Raw genomic sequence first — 19521 nt, 5'->3', positions numbered from 1 at the left:
TGAGGAAGAGTGTATTGTATTTTTCTGACGTGCTCATGTACAGATGTAGGATCTTCATTTTATTATCCTGTTGTTGCAAGACATTTACTGCACAGCAGGAAATGCACATTTGTAGTGTATTCAACATTTTTAAAAAGGCTTCTAAAGTTTGTAATTTCCACTTTAAAATGTCAGACAAAAAAATGATCAACCCCTACAAAAATGTCCATTAATTATAATCCACACAATAATTATCAGGTCCTGTTGGTGCAGGATTATTTTCCTGCTGTTCATTCAATTTATGTTCTAGTACAGTACTGCTTTCACTCAGAATAAAGCCTATTCCAAGAATCCAATTATATTTCATTTTCTTCCCCTCTCAGCGCTTGAAGTTTGAGATAGCTGAAGTCATGACTGAGATTGAGCAACTAACGTGTGTAGGAGAAAGGTGAGTGAACAGCCCATGGTCTCATTCACTGGTGCTTGCATTTGTTTTTCACTGTTCTAACTAGAAGAGTGAAAAATTCTGTGCAGTGCTTTCAATCAACCTTAGCCGATTAACCATATCTAATTTCCATACCCAAAATGTGACAGAACTACTTTATAATCTCATCTATCACCATCAGCCTGCTCAGTTTCCCGTCATTGGTGGATCACTAGTGGTATCTCTGGTGAGAGAGTACATGTCTTAAATCTGGCTCAATGTATACAACACTAATGGGTCACAGGTGTCTGAACAGCTGAAGGTTAAAAAGGCACCTGTGGCTTTTTACATATCAATAAATATTTATGTTTTTGTAGGAGAAGTTGCTTGGTTGTATTGTAGGTTTTTCATGGCTTTCCTTCCATGTCATGTCTCACAGCAAAACAACACAGAGGAACAAACAGATCGCCATGGGGAGGAAGAAATTCAACATGGATCCTAAGAAGGTATTTTCACGTTTATGTGCATGACCAGAGCCTCAGGGTTCAGGGATGGCCACGTCTTAAGTCTTTTATTCCGCCTTGGGATAGCTTTTTGCGGTGTTGTGTCCAGTATATTGAAAAGCTATGTTCACGTTTGCATGTATGACCCAGGCTTCATTGGTGGCCTCAAGTCTTTTATTTCAGTCCTGGTTTTCTGGGTGTTGTCCAGTAATGGAATCCTGTGATATGCTGCTGCTCTACTAGAATCATTCACCCTTGATTGAGATAAACAGCCCACTGTCTGTCGTCCATCTTGTGTTCCAGGGGATCCAGTTTCTCCTGGAGAACGACCTTCTGCAGCACACCCCAGAAGACATCTCTCAGTTCCTCTACAAGGGCGAGGGCCTGAACAAGACTGTCATCGGAGACTACTTAGGGGAGCGGTAAGCCATCCCATCTATCTGCCTAGCAGGGAAACAGTTTTCCCTCCCTGTCGTGCTCCTAAAGCCGCGCTGCAGATTTATGTCCACTGCGTGATTAGTCTGTTTGCTCGCCGAGTCTGAGGCCATCCTCACGGGATATTATGGTCTGCATTTATTGATGAAAGCGGCCACCAGGTTCCCTCGGAATACAAATCACCTTGACAACGAGTCGTCTTGAGTGTCTCGGGTCTCGTCTCCCCCGCTTATGCCACCCCACTGTGGATACCTGACTAGCAATAAAAAATACTTAATTCTCCACAACTCAACCCAGAAACACACTGTCAGGTAACAGAGGAGGGGGGTCGACTTGGGACTAGAGATACAGCAGCTTATTTGACTTAAAGACAACACTGTTGGCAGCTTCAGATGATATCTGAAGGGAAAGACCAGGAGGTTACGTTATATGAAAAACAGGAGTAATAGATTAATGGAGAGAGAGACGGTCTATGTATTGAAAGAGATGTGCAGTGTGACGCAGACTGTGTGTGTTTGCATCAGACGTGTGTGTGCCAGTGTGTGCCAGACGTGGGTGTGTTGGAGTCAGTCGTCAATATTAAGAGTCTAGATGTTAAATCTATGATCCCCATACGTCCTCCACTGTACCCGCCTCTAAACCCAGAGGGAATGATCAAAGAACCAGCCCACTCAGTGGAAAGAACTGTAAACATAGGTGGGGCGGCTATACTTAGCATTTAGTCCTAATTGAGTTTACGGGAGGATCTGGAACCTATCATTACACGCACTGTAATTACAGATTTAATGGAGAGAAAGAGAGCGAGAGAGGGATGGAGAGAGAGAAAGAGTGGGTGAATCTGTCTTAAATGACACAATCAGACAGGATCTTTGGTAATGTGTTAGTAATCCTGTCCTGCTTTCCTAGCTCTTCTTATTACTCCTGTTGATACAATACAAGGTTGGATTTTTTCACAGATAATTGTTTTAAGTGATTCAGTAGTAATACATCAGTAATAAAACTGTTTTTTTATCAGCTTCTTTCTCAGATATTTCTCTCTCTGTACACACAGCAACTCTTATTTACTTGGAAAACTTTGTTACAGAAACATTTCCTGAGTTTGGTTGCCTTCTGAAGGTTATGAGTGATACATAATACAATGAGTGTTCAGGCTCAGGAACATTAAATTGGATGTTAAATAAACAACATCAGAGGACCACAGGCCACTAAGCTTCAAAGGTGATGTTGACTTTCTTCAACAAATCTCTCTCACAAAAGACTCTTGTGTGTGGATTCTTGACCATGCCAAGCTTCAATAGCCCAGCACCTCAAGGTATTGGGATCAATTTCAATAGGCCAGCTGTTAAGATTGCTTCCAGACTCTTGCAGAGTTGTTTTGTATATCAATGAAGGCAGAACATTTTCTGGAATTCAAAGGAAAAGGCATCTGCTTGGGCAAAATAAAACATTCGCAGTGGAAATATTGTTTTTCCCTTCTGGGCTCAACCTGCGTGTGTGGAACTATTCAATCTCTTCTCCAGGAAATGTTTTGGATATTCCCTTGATAATATTCCCATTCCTTGCTTTGGAAAAATGCCTTGAGGAAAAAAAACATTTCCTGATGGGAATACCTGTCCTTGTGTCCCCAGAGATGAGTTTAACCTCAAGGTGCTGCAGGCGTTCGTAGAGCTCCATGAGTTTGCTGACCTCAACCTCGTCCAGGCCTTAAGGTGAGCTGCATGTTTCTATCATCTAACAGGGAACAAACTACACAAAACTGGTTTTATAAGGGACTGATGGAGACATTTCTATATAAAAATAGACTCCATATGGTATACACTCAATACTGATGATGAAAGTTAATTGTGTTAATCTGTGTTCAATGAGGAGCTAAGTGTCCGAATGTTTCTGCTCTCTGTCTGTTGCAGGCAGTTCCTGTGGAGTTTCCGTCTGCCTGGTGAGGCTCAGAAAATTGACCGGATGATGGAGGCGTTTGCCTCGCGGTACTGTGGCTGTAATCCCGGGGTGTTCCAGTCAACAGGTCAGATCCTCAACATTCAACACTAAGTCTGCCTAAGGGTGACCTAGACCCACAGGGATCAAAACGCTGCTACATTGAAACTTGACATTCACTATCGGTAAGCCCCATAGGGGCTTTGGTCAAAAGTAGTGCACTATATAGGGAATAGGGTTCCATTTGGAACTTACTGATAGTGAATGTCTGTTTACTGTTTTAGATTAGTTCCTATGAGTTGACCACCGTGGGTCTAGGTCACCCTCAGCCTTGCATTCTTCTTATGCGGAAGTAATTCAATTATCACTAATGAATACTTCCTGATCTTGATTGGAGACCTTTGCCATTGCCATCTGTCCTGTGTCAAAAGTTCACATGTGGAATCAACAACAAGTAGTTAGCCACCAAAACATCCGACCATGTAAGCATCTCTTAGGTGGATGAAATACACTAGGACTGGATGAGACAACTTCTTATCCCCACACAATCCAGAATTATTTAGGAAAAAGAGCTACGGTAAGGATATTATTTCCACAATAGGTAATAAATAGTTTATAGTTCATTTTCTATGCCTGTCATGGCTCCATCCAGAGAGGGAGGGACTGTGCAGTGAATCTGTGCTCTCTTCACACAAGACACATCCCACTGGGCACAGAAGTCAATTCAACATCTATTCCACATTGGTTCAACGTCATTTCATGGAAATAACGTTGATTCAACCAGTGTGTGCCAAGTGGGATCTCTGCTCTGAATAAACCAGGGCAGAACAACAGTACTGTACCAGAACTCCTAGCACACTCAGTGGGGGCATCTATGGTAGAGACAGACAATGCCCTCTGGATGGACGAACGGACAGAATGACAGACAGACAGGAGTGTGTCAGAGGGAAACAGAGAATCATTATTTATATCCAGACAGGGACTGGTATGTGTCAGCAGGGCATTAATATACCATCAGTACAGTAGAATGTGTTTTTATAGAAAAGGTCTACTTTCTACTGACTCCGGGTGTCAGTGGGTGTTAATCCCAAAACTTAGTGCAGGAGTGTCATGGATGCAGGAGAGCAGAGGAAAATAAAAGTTGTTTATTGTTTATAGATCAATATTCAGATATGATCGATATATTGACAACACCAGTCTTCCCAAAACATGAATTGACTCTAGTGTCTAGTATCCCTGGTTAACCTCAGTGAAAGGCAGAGAGGTGTTTATTACTACTAAATATTAATTACTTATCTCCCTCCTGCAGACACCTGTTATGTGCTGTCGTTTGCCATCATCATGTTGAACACCAGCCTGCACAACCCCAATGTCAGAGACAAGCCCCCTGTAGAGAGATTCATCTCCATGAACAGAGGGATCAACGAGGGAGGAGACCTGCCAGAGGAACTACTCAGGGTAAGACAGAGATCGTGTGTGTGTGTGTGTGTGTGTGTGTGTGTGTGTGTGTGTGTGTGTGTGTGTGTGTGTGTGTGTGTGTGTGTGTGTGTGTGTGTGTGTGTGTGTGTGTGTGTGTGTGTGGAGAGTAAATGTTTCTTCCATTACTCAACCTTTTGTATTCTGTTTTGCAGAATTTATTTGACAGCATCAAAAATGAACCCTTCAAAATCCCAGAGGACGATGGCAACGATCTGACACACACGTTCTTCAACCCCGACAGAGAGGGATGGCTACTGAAACTAGGTGAGTGACAACCAAAGAATCCACATCTTAGTACTTGGTTCACCAACATGCCTACAAATATACTATATCCGTATTCGCCACATTTAGGGCAGATGGAAATGACCTCAGGATATCATCAAATATTAGCAATGTGAAAAATTTTGCGAACTTGTGAAGCAACTCTTTCGTCTCGTATTGTGTTTCTGCACTACTGTCTCATCCTCTTTTCCCCCTCTCTCACTCCAAGCATGGTCTGTGTGATTCAGCTGCTCCTCTCTCTGTCCTTGGTTTTATGTCCTTACTGGGTTGTTGGTTTCTCTTTTGAATTTTAAATGTGCCCTCTTGTTTTCCCTCACAACCTTTGACCTGTCACCTTTCTGTTCTGTTCTGTGACTGGCTGTTTCTTCTTACTCTGCGCTAGGAGGTAGGTACCCCCTCTCGATCCCAGTAGAAGTTACACCTAACCACTGATACAGGGTCAGATCTTCCCCATCCCCATTAATGGTTATGGTTAGGATTGAGGGTGGCGGTAAACTGATCCTAGATCTGTGGTTTAGGACAGCTTCTACTCCTCCCACCCCTCTGCTTTACCTCATCCTGAGGTCCCATGCTAACAACATTTAGCTCTTATCTTCTTAGTCAACCGGCCCTGTGTAGCTCAGTTGGTAGAGCATGGCGCTTGCAACGCCAGGGTTGTGGGTTTGTTTCCCACGGGGGGCCAGTATGAAAGAATGTATGCACTCACTAACTGTAAGTCGCTCTGGAGAAGAGCGTCTGCTAAATGACTAAAATGTAAAATGTAAATCTACATATTGGCCCCGTGTAGCTCAGTTGGTAGAGCATGGCGTTTGCAACGCCAGGGTTGTGGGTTCATTTCCCACGGGGGGCCAGTATGAAAAAATGTATGCACTCACTAACTGTAAGTCGCTCTGTATAAGAGCGTCTGCTAAATGACTCAAATGTAAATGTAAAATGTATTAGCTGCTAGCTGGTTAGTGGTCATCTATTAGCTTGTTTGTTGCAGAGATGTGTGTGGAACTGTGACTTATGGTTGTCGGGGGTGACAGGGTTATCTAGAATGGGTTGTGTGATCTCTTTGATCTTGGATGAGGATCCACCCACCACATTCCTCCTCTGACTGGCCAACGTCTCTGTCTCACACAGCTCCCATTTATGTTAACCATAACAACATGTTATTTCACTTTTGGGGAACGGTGTAGGGCCAGGAGTTTTTCCAGCCCTCATTACCTGACCAGGAAAAACTGAGGACTAGTTATTATAGGCTTGTAGCTAGAGTTTAAAAATAGGGCCCCAGAGTGATCAGGTAAAACTCCTGGCCCTAGGAAGGGGTGCATTTCCTTCATTTAGGTCATGGGTTTGCGCTATGAGAATGTGTTCTGTATGCTAGCTACATTATGTGCTGATCCTGTGGTGTTCTGAGTTCCTCCATCCTGCTGCTGCTGCCCTCCAGGCCTGAAACACCTCCTGCTGCTGCTGCCCTCCAGGCCTGAAACACCTCCTGCTGCTGCTGCCCTCCAGGCCTGAAACACCTGCTGCTTCCTGGTTCCTCCTATCTGGTTGCGTGTCAAATGGCACCCTATTTCCTATATAGTGCACTACTTTTGACCAGGGCCCGTGTATTTCACTATATAGGGAATAGGTGCCCTATGGGATGCAACCTCTATATATTCACTTGGGATCCCCCCCCCCCCCTCCATCCCACCGGCTGCGCTTGCCAGATCATTTTAGTTCCAGTTTTCCTCTCTCTGAGTTGCATTACGTCTGTATGCTAATTTTAGCATCCCTATGGAAGGAGCTGCCTGATGGAGACGCTGTGGTTTTTATGATGTAGTTAAATGAGTCATTACAGCAGCCTGTCAGGTAGTTAAATGAGTCATTACAGCAGCCTGTCAGGTAGTTAAATGAGTCATTACAGCAGCCTGTCAGGTAGTTAAATGAGTCATTACAGCAGCCTGTCAGGTAGTTAAATGAGTCATTACAGCAGCCTGTTACAGCAGCCTGTCAGGTAGTTAAATGAGTCATTACAGCAGCCTGTTACAGCAGCCTGTCAGGTAGTTAAATGAGTCATTACAGCAGCCTGTTACAGCAGCCTGTCAGGTAGTTAAATGAGTCATTACAGCAGCCTGTTACAGCAGCCTGTCAGGTAGTTAAATGCGTCATTACAGCAGCCTGTCAGGTAGTTAAATGAGTAATTACAGCAGCCTGTTACAGCAGCCTGTCAGGTAGTTAAATGCGTCATTACAGCAGCCTGTCAGGTAGTTAAATGAGTCATTACAGCAGCCTGTCAGGTAGTTAAATGAGTCATTACAGCAGCCTGTCAGGTAGTTAAATGAGTCATTACAGCAGCCTGTCAGGTAGTTAAATGAGTCATTACAGCAGCCTGTAGTTAAATGGAAGAGACTGAGCTGCCTTAACTGAGGTTAGAGCTGGAGCGCTCTGTGTACACTGTTCTGAGTCTAGTATAGCTCCCCTCTATTTGGAACATCAGCATAAATACATAAACTGCAGGGGCCCCCATATACCTATTTTAGAATGTCAGCATGTTTATACGACATGTTAACAATGCATTTCACATAAAACTCTAGGATTCTATAGCACTCTATAAGTAAACTAATATAGTATTATAATAATAATAATAATAATAATAATAATAATAGTATACTGAGTGTACAAAACATTGGGAACACCAGCTCTTTCCATGACTTATACTGACCAGGTGAAAGCTTTGATCTGTTATTGATGTCACTTCAAGTGTAGATGAAGGGGAGGAGACAGGTTAAAGAAGGATTTTTAAGCCTTGAGACAATTCAGACATGGATTGTGTGTATGTGGGCCGTTCAGAGGGTGAATGGGAAAGACAAAAGATTTAAGTGCCTTTGAATGGGGTATGGTAGTAGGTACCAGGCGCACCGGTTTGTGTCAAGAACTGCAATGCTGCTGTGTTTTTCACACTCAACAATTTCCCGTGTGTGTCAAGAATGGTCCACCACCCAAAGGACATCCAGCCAACTTGACACAACTGTGGGAAGCATTGGAGTCAACATGGGCCAGCATCCCTATGGAACGCTTTCGACACCTTGTAGTTCAATGCCTCAACGAATTGAGACTGTTCTGAGGGCAAAAGGGGTTGCAACTCAATATTAGGAAGGTGTTCTTAATGTTTTGTACATTCAGTGTAGTACAATTTATTATTATTATTACTTATAATTACATGGATTATTGACCGCTTGCATAATTTTGCTTAAAATAATCCTTATAATCTGGACAACTGTAGAGAATGATCTATCTGGATTTATTGAGGCTTGACTCAAGGAGAGAAGGGTTAACGTTAACTCCATATCGTGAGGAGATATTCTTCCTGAAAAAAATGTCTGAGAATTGTATCTTGTTACTCATTCTGTTCCTCACACTACCTGGTCGGTCGGTCGGACAGAGAATGGTTTTGGCTGCCTTCACGGTACAGAGAGAGGGATTCGGCCAATGGAAAAAGAGCTGAGTTTAGACTTTGGTGAATGCTTCTAGAAATAGGCCCAACATACCAATTTGTTATTGTTAGTACTTGAAGTATACTCATTACGGCAAGCACTTGAAATTGTTTACCTTGGTTACATTGTATTGTTACGGAAATGTGGAATGAGTAATTGTCCCTCTGTAGATATTCATAAAATAATTAAATAAATTCAGATGTATCACTAAATTTGAGAGGCAAATGTCTTTATTATGTAGTGGGTTGGGTATAGTGTGACAGTCTAAATGCTTAGCCACCCCTGACCAATGAACCACGCTCCCCAGCTCCGGCTGAACCAACGCAATAACGTCACACGTGAAAGGCTGCTTTTCTGGGATTCTCCCCAAATTGAACCCACATTTTGACTGTTTTCACAAGCAATACCTCGCACTACTCGGGGCCCTCTGGGGAGGGGGAGGGGAGGCTGGGGGGGAATATTGGACCCCTGATTGAATCAGTCTAATGGGCAGACTGCTGATCAGAACCAGATGTGGCACGTGGAGGGGTAGGGGTGGAGGGAAGGGTGGGGTGTAGGAGGGTTAGGATAGGATAGGGTTAGGGCACTCCTCCTAAGGACTATGGGCTGGGCTATAGGCTAGTCTGTCTGTCTCAACATTGAGTCTCAATGGAAATATGCATAATTTCTGTTGCAGTTTGCATTGAAATGTGTCTGTGAGAAAGGCTTTGCTGGTTGCTTAAATGTCGACACTAAGCAGCCTGCATCTTACACCCTTGTAGTTGCTTTTCTATAGTATTGTATAGGCCCAAGTGATTAGTATCCACATGTAGCGCTGGGGTCTATTCAGGCGGTGGCAACATTACAGAACATTCAGATAGAAATGTATTGCGTATGTAGAATATAGGGAATCATGCCAACTCTAAACATGACATTTCTATCTGCAATACTAACAGTATCACCTCATTGGCTGTGTAGCCTACAACACTGCCTCTCCGCATGGCTTGGCCATTTGCTCTTCTCTCTCTCTGTGAGGATGTTACTATGTTGTTACTCAACATGTCTGGTATGTTTCTCTACAGGTGGAAGAGTGAAGACCTGGAAGAGACGGTGGTTCATTCTGACTGACAACTGCCTGTACTACTTTGAATACACAACAGTAAGTTAGCGTGTGGTTTTATCAATACTGTGGAAACCCTTATCTGTATGAGAGAAAGAGAGACTTAAAGAGAAAGAGAGAGACATCATAGGCAGACAGTCAGAGAGTGGCTATTGTATGCCCTTCGTAGCCAGTCAGCCTCGCCACAGCCAGTCTGTAGAAGATGCAGCCCGGACCTTTGACCTAAATGCACTCCGGTCCAGCAATTAACACGATGCATGGAAAACATCTGGGAGGTCTGTTGCATATCTGGCCTAGCCCAGACCCCTCCCCCATTACCCTACACATAGACACACACACGTTGACACACACACGTAGACACAAACCAACACACACACACTGCTTAGAGCCCACCCCCCAGCACTGAGCCCCCAGCCCAGTCCAGTCCCCGGGCATCCCATCCCTGCTGTGTTCTCTCATTAAGAGAAAGACTGGGGACGACAGGGGGGCTGTTCTGTTCTGTTCTGTTCCTCAAGGTCTCCTCAGCTTCCAGACTACCCCCAGACTCCCATCCTGCAGAGCCTCCCAGACACAATAGAAATCCACTGTAGGATTGGGTTACTTCTCCCCTAGGTACTCTACTCTGTGTGACCTGTGTGTGAACAATAACAGTATAGTACAGTTGTAACGTGTATAGGCTACAGACTGTGTACAGTTAGGAAGTTACTTAGGCCTCCTGTCCGAGTATGACTGATTTATACACCCTTATGTGTATAAAACATTGTTTGTACTTATTGAACCACCCTTACCAAAAAAACTGGCTTCTGGCAAACAGTTGTGGCACACAAATTTGCCACAAACTTGCGGGAAGTTTGCCACAACAAATTTGTTTATGTAAGGGCAGCTGCACAAATCAATTGACCTTTAACTATATGCAGTGTGTTTACATATTAAATCATGTATTGAATAATGTGTTCTTTGTGTTGTCTGCAGGACAAGGAACCTCGTGGGATCATTCCTCTAGAGAACCTTAGTATAAGAGAGGTGGATGAGCCCAGGAAACCTGTAAGTTCCCCAAAATATGGAAAGAAAACAATCCCTGAAAAGGGCCTAATAAAATGAACTGGATACTTAAAGTCTCTGTGTACTTTCCATTTGAATATTCACCCTAGCTAATTATTTCTCTCTTTCTCTTTCTCTCTCCCTCTCTCTAACCCTGTCATCCAATCAGAACTGTTTCGAGCTCTACAACCCCAACCACAAGGGTTCGTTGATCAAGGCGTGTAAGACGGAGGCGGACGGCCGGGTCGTCGAGGGCAACCACACAGTGTACAGGATATCAGCGCCCACCACAGAGGAGAAAGAGGAGTGGATCAAATCCATCAAGTACGTTTTCGCTGTAACCCACCTAAGGTTTTTGCCCACCATGTAAACACAACCAAGAATCTGCTACGAGTCACCAGTGGCTCTCAACTCACCATGATTCAATGACAAAGCTAGGTTTACACCAGTATGTATGTATTCACTGACGCTTCTTTGAAGATACATTTGTCTTCCCACAAATACCACTATGACCATGTGTTTCTTCCCATGTGTGAACGCTTTGATGTAACTGTGTGACAGTCCCACACTAACGCATATGGCTGAGAGGCTAACTTTCTCACAGTGTGCGGTAGATAAGACTGGACTCTCTGGGGGTTAAATGGGTTTCCGTTTGATAAAGCCCTCTAGATTAGCCTATAGACATGAGAGCTAAAAGACAAGCACGCACTACACTCTCTTTCTCTGGCATTCTGCCTCAATTCGTTCCACTTAGTGTTTTTGCCAAATCCACACTATTTATCATACACAAATGCTGTCTAGTTAAGGAGAAAAATAATTATAGAAGTGCTCTGTTAAAATGGATCCAGAGGGTGATTGATCATAGCTCCTCTCAGCTGAGCTTTCCAATGATCAATATCTGAGGCGGAAATCATATTATATGATACTCTAATCAGGCATGACGATATAGCAACACCATTAGCAATTGACGGCTCGGTTTCCATTAGAACCAACAAAATGGATTTTTCTGCTCGTTCCACAACCTTACTGGCAAGCTTGTTTGGATGAAGTGAATGCCATACAGTTAAGGAGATTTGACAGGGAGACATGATAATGTCAACTTCAGTTCTACAATTATCATAACTTTAGATGGGGTGTTGGAAAGGGAGTTTACAGTGGGAAACCAGTGCCTATCCTAGTGCACACCAGTCCTGTATGAAATCACAGCTGTAGGTGAAGTTTATAGAACTCTTCATTGTGTTGTTGTAGCTGAGAGACTGTGTGCAGAACAGGCCAGGGTTGCTTTAGCTCACACACACTCTCTGTACCCTGACTCAGCTTTAGGTAGTCTCCTCTGTGGTCAGCATGAGACACACACAGAACGGCCATCTCAGCATGTCCTGTGTTCCTACTGCCGGGAAAGCAGTGAATTACTCAACCCTATTACTGTCCCGTTGGGGTTTGTGTGTGTGTGTGTGAAAGAGAGAAAACAACAACCCACTCAGACTGGACGCAAGGCTTTTCTCAGTAATTTAATGGACCGCTATGGCTTTTCCCTCTGCAGTCTTCAAGGGAATATGGGGGTGTATCACAGTCTACAGAGTCTGCACTAATGTACCAACCAAAGAGACAGCTTTATTGTGTTACATCTCTGTTGATAGAGGTACTCCTTCAGAGGAGGCTGAAAAATATGAAACCAATTGCAATGTTTTCCTTGGATGACAATGTAGGTTAGAATGTGAACTGATGATACTGAATATAGTAAAGCTGGGGAAACTATTCCCACACCTGCTCATGAAGGCCTACACAGACTACTGTAATATACAATAACCATTGTTTATTTTTCATAACCAATCCATCTCTCTTTCTGCAGAGCAAGCATCAGCAGGGATCCTTTCTATGACATGCTAGCCACCAGGAAGCGGAGGATAGCCAATAAGAAGTGAGGAGGAGAACCTGACCACACCAACCCTATCATAGACCCCTGTTGGGGGGGGGGGGATGTCTCACACGCTCAGCCCAGGGACAGGAGACATGGCTACGTTACCACAGCAGAGACAAGGGGATCCAGATGTAGTGGGGAATTGACTTTGCATACAACACCTCTACACTTCATCAGTATGGATAAAGGACAAGATGGGGAAGGGCACTTGACATTTTGGTTATCAGTTTCTTTTCAGATGCATCTGTGAATGCAATGCACATAACTGTACATTCTATAAAGTATTAATGTACTGTATTGTGAAGGACACACAATGAGAAACAGCAATGGTCTGTGCATTATGTATGAAGCTGTGTGTTTGCCTCCCCAATATCCCCATACAGACTGAGCTTTCCCCAGCCATCTAAGCAGGCTGGAAGAAACATGGACATCGTGGCTAGCTCCACATTGCCCTCTAGTGGGTGAGTTGAGTATGAGTTCAATTTCAGCAAAGCCTCAAACTTGATGAATCAGCTGGTCAGATTTTCACCCCGAAACAAATACTGTACAATAAGGATTTGTTTTCATTCCTCTTTGTTTTACAAATGGGATACCCGGTTGTAGTCAGTTAATGTTAGAGATATCACTATGGTCTATGTAAGGTCAATGTGAATTCCTGAAGAGCTATAATATACTGTATTAATAATACATAGTCAAGTTTGTCTGACAGTTATTCAAAGCTAGTTTATGTATTGATTCGAAGTCCACTGCTATACATTTGTTTTTCATATTTATTTTCTCTAATTACAAAAGTGTTTTCCCCTTTACATTATATATACACTGTACATAGTTTGTTTCTGTAGCATGTAAAAGGTTATGTATGGCTAGCCTACACCCGTTTGTTCACATTTCAAAGTTGAGCAATGAGCATTACAGATTACATACTGCAGTGGAAGAAACCCTCAACTCCAACAAAACAATTCCTCATTTCTAAAATAAACAGATAAATGGAACAGCCAAGCCAGCTGGGTTTTGCATTGGAAGGTGTCAAGTTGAAAACTCCTCACTAGTGGCTCTATTCAATCTGTATCTCGGAAGTCAGCGTTACAGCGTGATTTAAATTAAATGGCAATGTTCCTGCGTTAGCAGACTGCATTCACGGTAAACGCTGCATATGTCGGCTCAATTGGAAATGACCTCAATTTATAGAGCGCAATGTCTAACGCTTCAGCGATACTGATTGAATAGAGCCCTAAGGTTTGGATCTACAACGCCCCGTTGTGAGACTGACAGATGAAACTTTAACAAGTCAAAAGTTGTGTAAAAGCGCAAGAAAATCTCAATGTTACAGCAGCCTTTGAAATGTTATGAGGATTTTGAATAAAATATGACCAGAGCTTCTCCTGTGTAACTGACCAGTCTGATACCTACCCACCAATCTAGTCTTTAGGTTATAGCTTCACTGTCTGTATTGTGTGTGGAAAAGAAATATGTACCCAGGTCCTGTTTTGAACTCCCACACTGTCATTGTGTAACCTGGAAACAATATGAAAAATTACCTAACCACTGTTAGCCCTGAATCCACAAAGTTTTTCAGTTTATCTAAGCAACCAATTAAACAATCACTCATATGCATTCTTTTTTTACCAAAAGTCAGAAATTACTCCATCCGTCCAATAAAATAGTGGAAACTTTTCCCATCTGCGTGTACATGCCCAATCAATCAACAGCATTCACTCCAACAAACAAAATATGGAAACAAAAATAATAACAATGACATTAACAAATGTATTAAGGCGTTTTATATACCTTGTACAATGTATACATTTGACATGCTATTGTAGAACTAGAAAAGGTATTAACATAACCATTTACATTTTTTGGTCTTTTTAGGTAGAAAAAAACGAAGCCATCCAAGCAGACCAAAAGCAAACCATCATACCCATTTTACTGACTTATGTCCATAGAACAAGGTCTAAATTATGTTGTGGGAATTCTAAAACAAAAAAAGAAATTCTCTATTGGTATTCCTGATACAGGACTGTTTTAATGTATAAAAAAATAACTGATAGTACAGTTCAAAATTAAATTCACAGTACTCTTTTGGGCGCAAAAAAACAAAATAAAAACTAACAGGTCCACAGCCATAAGCGATAACATGATTATTATTATCCTTTTTAAATCCTTCAATGAGTTAAGGATAGAAATGATATCTCAGTGAAAGCGAGTAAAGAGGAGGATGCAGAGGGAGGGAATCTTCTCCAGTGACGGGTTGAGAGAGAATTGTAGCCTTTAGAAAGAGAGAAAAAAAGTCAATCGAAAGCAACAAAGAGCTGGCAATGTCCTCATGTCTGTCAGGGTAGATGTGGTGGTGTTAAGTGCACACGTAGTCACAACCGCCCAGCCGCATGGGGCCTGGGCCAGCTCATTCTCTTCCAGACGGTACTCACTCCTCCATAACGTTTCCCTCCATTTTCTTTTCATCAAAGCGAAAACAGTTTGGTACCAACAACTCCAGCCATAAAGATATGTGGATAATGGTGATAAACTTGCAGCCAACTGAAGTCATATCAAAACAGGTCATTACCTAGGCAACAAAAACAGTTTCCCCCCCCTTCAGTTCTTATTCGATTATTTAACCAAGTGGATCAGTTCTCTGAAGAGGAATAAGTCTCATTTTAACAAAGTCCTGAGTCTTCCACTGAGCAGCAGTTGAGATGGTTAAGCTCCAGGCTTCTTTTTTGTTTACACGTGTATATATTAATTATTTATCATAAATGTCCATTGAGTGACAAGTGTTTACCGAGAAAAAACCCAGAACTCTTTAAAAAAGAATCTAATAGAATCTTTAAAACATTTAGTGTGGTAAAAATACAGTATATTCCCAATAAGTCAGCACCACGTTCAAATATTTGGGATGACATTCCTGTTGCATTTCACTTTTCCATAAAGGTTGATTTTTACAGTATTCCAAGTCTGCAATGGGAGAGAGGGGAGAGATGTGTTATGTTTGCATACAGTCCCATTACAGTATGTAGACAATGAAGAAGATAAGTTGAAACCGGCTACTGTTTCCATTCATAAGCACGCATAGTCAAGCATAGAGATTCTCAGAGTAAGACAGACATAAAAGAAAGATACTTACATTGTTCTGTTGCTCTCCGGTCAAAACAGAGAAAATCTAATGTCTAAGGTAATTCATTGTACAGTCCATTGGTAGAACATCCGTGGGAGTTTCCATTGGGTCGACTGAAGCAATTACCTACAACAGAAAAACATTATGGTCAAAATTATTGATGAACAGTGACAAACTGAAAAGAAATGACTGGACCTGATATCTATAGAAACCATTGTATGGTCCATCATCTAAATCAGCTCTTTTCTTACCTGTGTGCCCGTTGAGGTTGTGGTGTGATGCGTTGTGAGGGGTTGCTGTTGGCGATCCATTGCGAGAGGAGGAGCGGTCTTTTTCGTGGTCATCAGAGCGATGGCGTTTCTCGGGGTAGCTGTTGTCATAGCCATCATCGTCCTGGTAACGTCGCTTCCTGCTCGCCCTCTCCTTGTCGCTGCTGTTCGCCCTGCGACCCACCCAGGGGGCGTTGGGGTCGCGGTGCCCCTCGGAACTCTGGGTAGAGCGGGTCTCACCCCCCGACTTCTCGTCCTCCGTGTCGTGCCTCCTCGTCCTTTTCTTCTTCTTGTGTTTGGAGTACCTGCTGCCGTCAGCAGCCCTGTCAGAGGAATCCACGCTAGAGGTCCTGGAAGAAAGAACACCCAGGTCAGGGTTAAAGTAACAACTGAACTAATTTCTCTGGCACCTTCTCTATTATTGTGGAGGCAATAAAATACACTTAGAAAGAAAAGACGGCCTTACCCATTCTCTCCATGCCTCTCTTTGTCCTTGGACTTCTTCTTCTTGCTCTTCTTATGTTTCTTGTCCCGACGCTCCTCAGAGCTGTCCTCTCTCAGAGGCTCGGGTCGTTTCTCCAGGGCTGGTCTGGCTGGGGAGAGGTCTGGGCGAGGGGGGGACTGACTGGGCTTGGTGATGGAGCTCAGTGGGGTCTCCTCCTGTGAAGGGTAGTAACCCCTCTTACCTTCACCCCTCTCCTCCCTCCACCTCGAGCGTCCGTGAGGCTCCTCTCTGTGAGGAAGGCTGTGCTCCCTCCTTTCCCTCTCCCTGTTCTCTCTGGGTCTGTGGTAGTGGTGGTGGTGGTGGCAGCGGTCCCTGTCCCGGTCTCTGGGGTGGTAGGCGTTCCTCTCCCAGCGACGCTCACACTCCCAGTCCCGGTGTCTGTCCCGGCTGGCCGAGCGATCACGGTACGACCGGTGGTGTTCTCGGTCTCGGTGGTCCCGCCGGTGTCGATAGCGGTCTGAGTCACGGTCCCAGTTGCGTTCACGGCTCCTGTCACGGTGGTACCTATTCCTTTCTCCGTCTTTATCCCGGTCAGAAGAGTAAAGCCGCTCTCGATCCCTATCACGGTCCGAAGAATATAGTCGGTCTCTCTCCTTATCTCGATCAGAAGAGTTCAACCCGTCTTTCTCCTTATTCCGATCGGAAGAATACATCCGGTCTCTTCCCTCTCTGGAGCTGGTCTTGCCGTCCAGCCGTCCATCCACCCCTGCTGCTGGGCTGTTCTCGATCTCCCTGACGTCCTCCCCAGATCTGCTGTGTGGTGCTCCTAGGCCTTTTATGGCCCCCAGGCCTGGTCCAGAGAGAGGCTGGGAGGAGACTGGGGTGCTGAGGGAGCGGGGGTTGGGCTGGAGGGGTAAGGCCCCAGGGTTGGAGGTGGAGCTGGATTCCCTCAAGGCATCGGTAGGTGGCTTAGCGCCAACATCTGCCAATGAGGATGGCGGGTTAGCAGCGGTTGATGGTGCGTGGTGAGGGAGGGGGTCAGAGTGAGTTTTAGTCCTTTTCTCTGGTGTCGGGGAGATGTGGCTGTCGCTGTCTGCACTCTGCAGGCTCTGAGAGGTGCTGGCCTGGCTGGGGTTGGCGCTATACACCTCATTGCTGAAAAAAAAAAAAAAACAAGTACATCAATAACATTCTTTAACAAAGTGTAGAATCTGATAAAACAAAATAGGCAAAACATAATCTAACGCTGCGTGCACACAGGTTATTGCCGTACGGTACATCTTCCCAATCCATGCGCCGCATCACAACAAAAAGTATCACGCTACACATTAGCAACTTCTTTGGTGGTTTACTACTGGTACCGCACGGCAAAGCAACACGTGACACATTGCACGCAGTCCCATGCACCGCAACCTAGTCCGGCAGATGAGTCGCAGCAGTGCAGATTGCCTCCCAATGAAATGAACAGACTTCTGCCAGAACGCATAGTTTGACGCAACCGGTGTGCACGAGGCATAACACTCACCTTGGGCCACTGTGGTGAGACTCCGCCCCATTAGAAATGCTGGGACCCAACCCAGGAGACATTACATGACCGCTGCCGTTGACCTGCACAACAGACACACAGATAATACACAGGTGATTATGTGCGTGAATCCTTCTGCAAACGCAATGTGATTTGTGGATTCAAGTAAAGTATTTAAAATATGTTTGTGTGTCTTGACTGATTATAAGTACCTTCTCCAGGTGTTTGATGCCATTGACTTTGTGGTGTCCGTTCTGATGTCCAATCTGGCTGAGTTTGGAGAAGCCTTTAGTCCCGTTGGCCTCGGACCCATTATGGTGCATGGTGGCCTGGCTGTTACTGATGCCGTTGGTCTTGAGGGCCAGAACTCTGGGGACGGGGCCGTAGACGGTTCCTCCCTTCCTCCCGTTAACGTGAGGCTTGGCCGTGCCGTTCTCCAGACCGCTGCCTCCCTCCTGGTCCGACTCCTCCGATGACTCCTGGCCGTACGGCACCAGGAACGAGGCTCCGTGACCGTTGCCGTTACCGGAGGGCGTGCCGTTAACGTGAGGAGCCCGGGGCGCGGGCATGTCTGAGGTAAACTGTGACGAAGAGCAGGAGGACGGCTTGGCGAAAGAGGAGGAAGAGGATGATGAGGAGGGGCAGCTCTGTTTGCCCTGACCGATGAAGAAGGAGAGCTTCTGGCGCTTGGCAGTGTCAGGGATGCCTGTGGGATGGCTGAGAGGATGAGAGGAGGAGGAGGAGGAGGAAGACGACGAAGAGAGCAGGCCGTAGCTAGTCTTGCCCATGCTGCTGCTGCTGACGCCACTGCTGGTGCTGGGCTTAGAGCCAGAGGGGTAGTCCCTTAGGGAGCCGTTCCCATTGATGTGAAAGGTGTTCTGGGGAAAAAATACAGTTATTACACATCTTACTTTTGAACAGACGATTGTGCAGAGGCTGGTGTGTGTGTGGAGGCTGTACCTTGGCCATGTGTGGGGGCAGCTGTGGCCCTATGAAGCCAGTGTTGGTGTGTCGTGGCCCAATGTTGACCCGGGGTGTGAGGATGGGGCGGGGGGAAGACTGTCCGGGGGGCCGACTCATGTGGTTGTAGTCCCCTCCGTTCTTCAGATCAGGTGACCTGGTGGCCAGAACAGGCAGCACCCATCACAGAAGAAAAAAACTCAACCACTAAAAGACATCTTTCTAAACAAAAAAGGGAAAACCTGCACAGGACTATTGCATCGTCAAGCAGAATTCATTTTAGAAACAGACGTAATGCTACAAGGCTCAGATATATTTTTCACCATTCAAACGAGTGAATGGGAGCTAGCTACTCACCTGATGTAGAAGAGGACGTAAGCCTGCTGGTTGAGGACTGATCTGATGTCACTGACCGACACAGAGGAGTCATTCATCTGGTGCCACTGGCCGTTGCTAGCCTGACAGAGAAAGAAGGGAAGGAGAAAGAGGAGAGAAACTATTATAGACATGCATCCCACAAACATACAGTACGTCACACTGACACCATAGTAACCATTACCATCACCCCCTGTAGAAGACAGGTGTAATCAAATACATCAGGCTTACATAGAAGTGGTGAGAGGCTTATTCGCTTGGGGGTTTTAA

General features: G+C 44.7%; 2 protein-coding genes across 2 annotated transcripts in view; one reads left to right on the top strand and one right to left on the bottom strand.

The window, feature by feature from the left end:
* LOC121547530 (cytohesin-3-like) overlaps positions 1-13942 on the top strand; it is a 26683-nt gene extending 12741 nt beyond the window's left edge. The window contains exons 3-13 of the mRNA XM_041858855.2: positions 363-427; positions 843-909; positions 1210-1328; positions 2970-3050; positions 3249-3361; positions 4583-4731; positions 4905-5016; positions 9563-9639; positions 10573-10644; positions 10811-10965; positions 12494-13942. Of these exons, the coding sequence (XP_041714789.2) occupies positions 363-427; positions 843-909; positions 1210-1328; positions 2970-3050; positions 3249-3361; positions 4583-4731; positions 4905-5016; positions 9563-9639; positions 10573-10644; positions 10811-10965; positions 12494-12566 (1083 nt within the window). The 3' untranslated portion in view covers positions 12567-13942. The remainder of the gene's footprint in view (positions 1-362; positions 428-842; positions 910-1209; positions 1329-2969; positions 3051-3248; positions 3362-4582; positions 4732-4904; positions 5017-9562; positions 9640-10572; positions 10645-10810; positions 10966-12493) is intronic.
* The window catches only part of LOC121547527 (ubiquitin carboxyl-terminal hydrolase 42), a 19613-nt gene continuing 13410 nt past the window's right edge, over positions 13319-19521 (bottom strand). Inside the window, exons 11-18 of the mRNA XM_041858852.2 lie at positions 19234-19334; positions 18877-19033; positions 18129-18794; positions 17917-17999; positions 16413-17546; positions 15929-16296; positions 15687-15803; positions 13319-15517 (exon numbers count right to left, since the gene is read on the bottom strand). Coding sequence (XP_041714786.2) covers positions 15730-15803; positions 15929-16296; positions 16413-17546; positions 17917-17999; positions 18129-18794; positions 18877-19033; positions 19234-19334 — 2583 coding nt within the window. The 3' untranslated portion in view covers positions 13319-15517; positions 15687-15729. The remainder of the gene's footprint in view (positions 15518-15686; positions 15804-15928; positions 16297-16412; positions 17547-17916; positions 18000-18128; positions 18795-18876; positions 19034-19233; positions 19335-19521) is intronic.

The sequence above is a fragment of the Coregonus clupeaformis genome, chromosome 31, assembly GCF_020615455.1.
Source record: "Coregonus clupeaformis isolate EN_2021a chromosome 31, ASM2061545v1, whole genome shotgun sequence".
Taxonomy (NCBI): Eukaryota; Metazoa; Chordata; class Actinopteri; order Salmoniformes; family Salmonidae; genus Coregonus; species Coregonus clupeaformis.
Note: the sequence above shows the minus strand (reverse complement) of the source record. Positions and strands in the feature narration are given on the sequence as shown.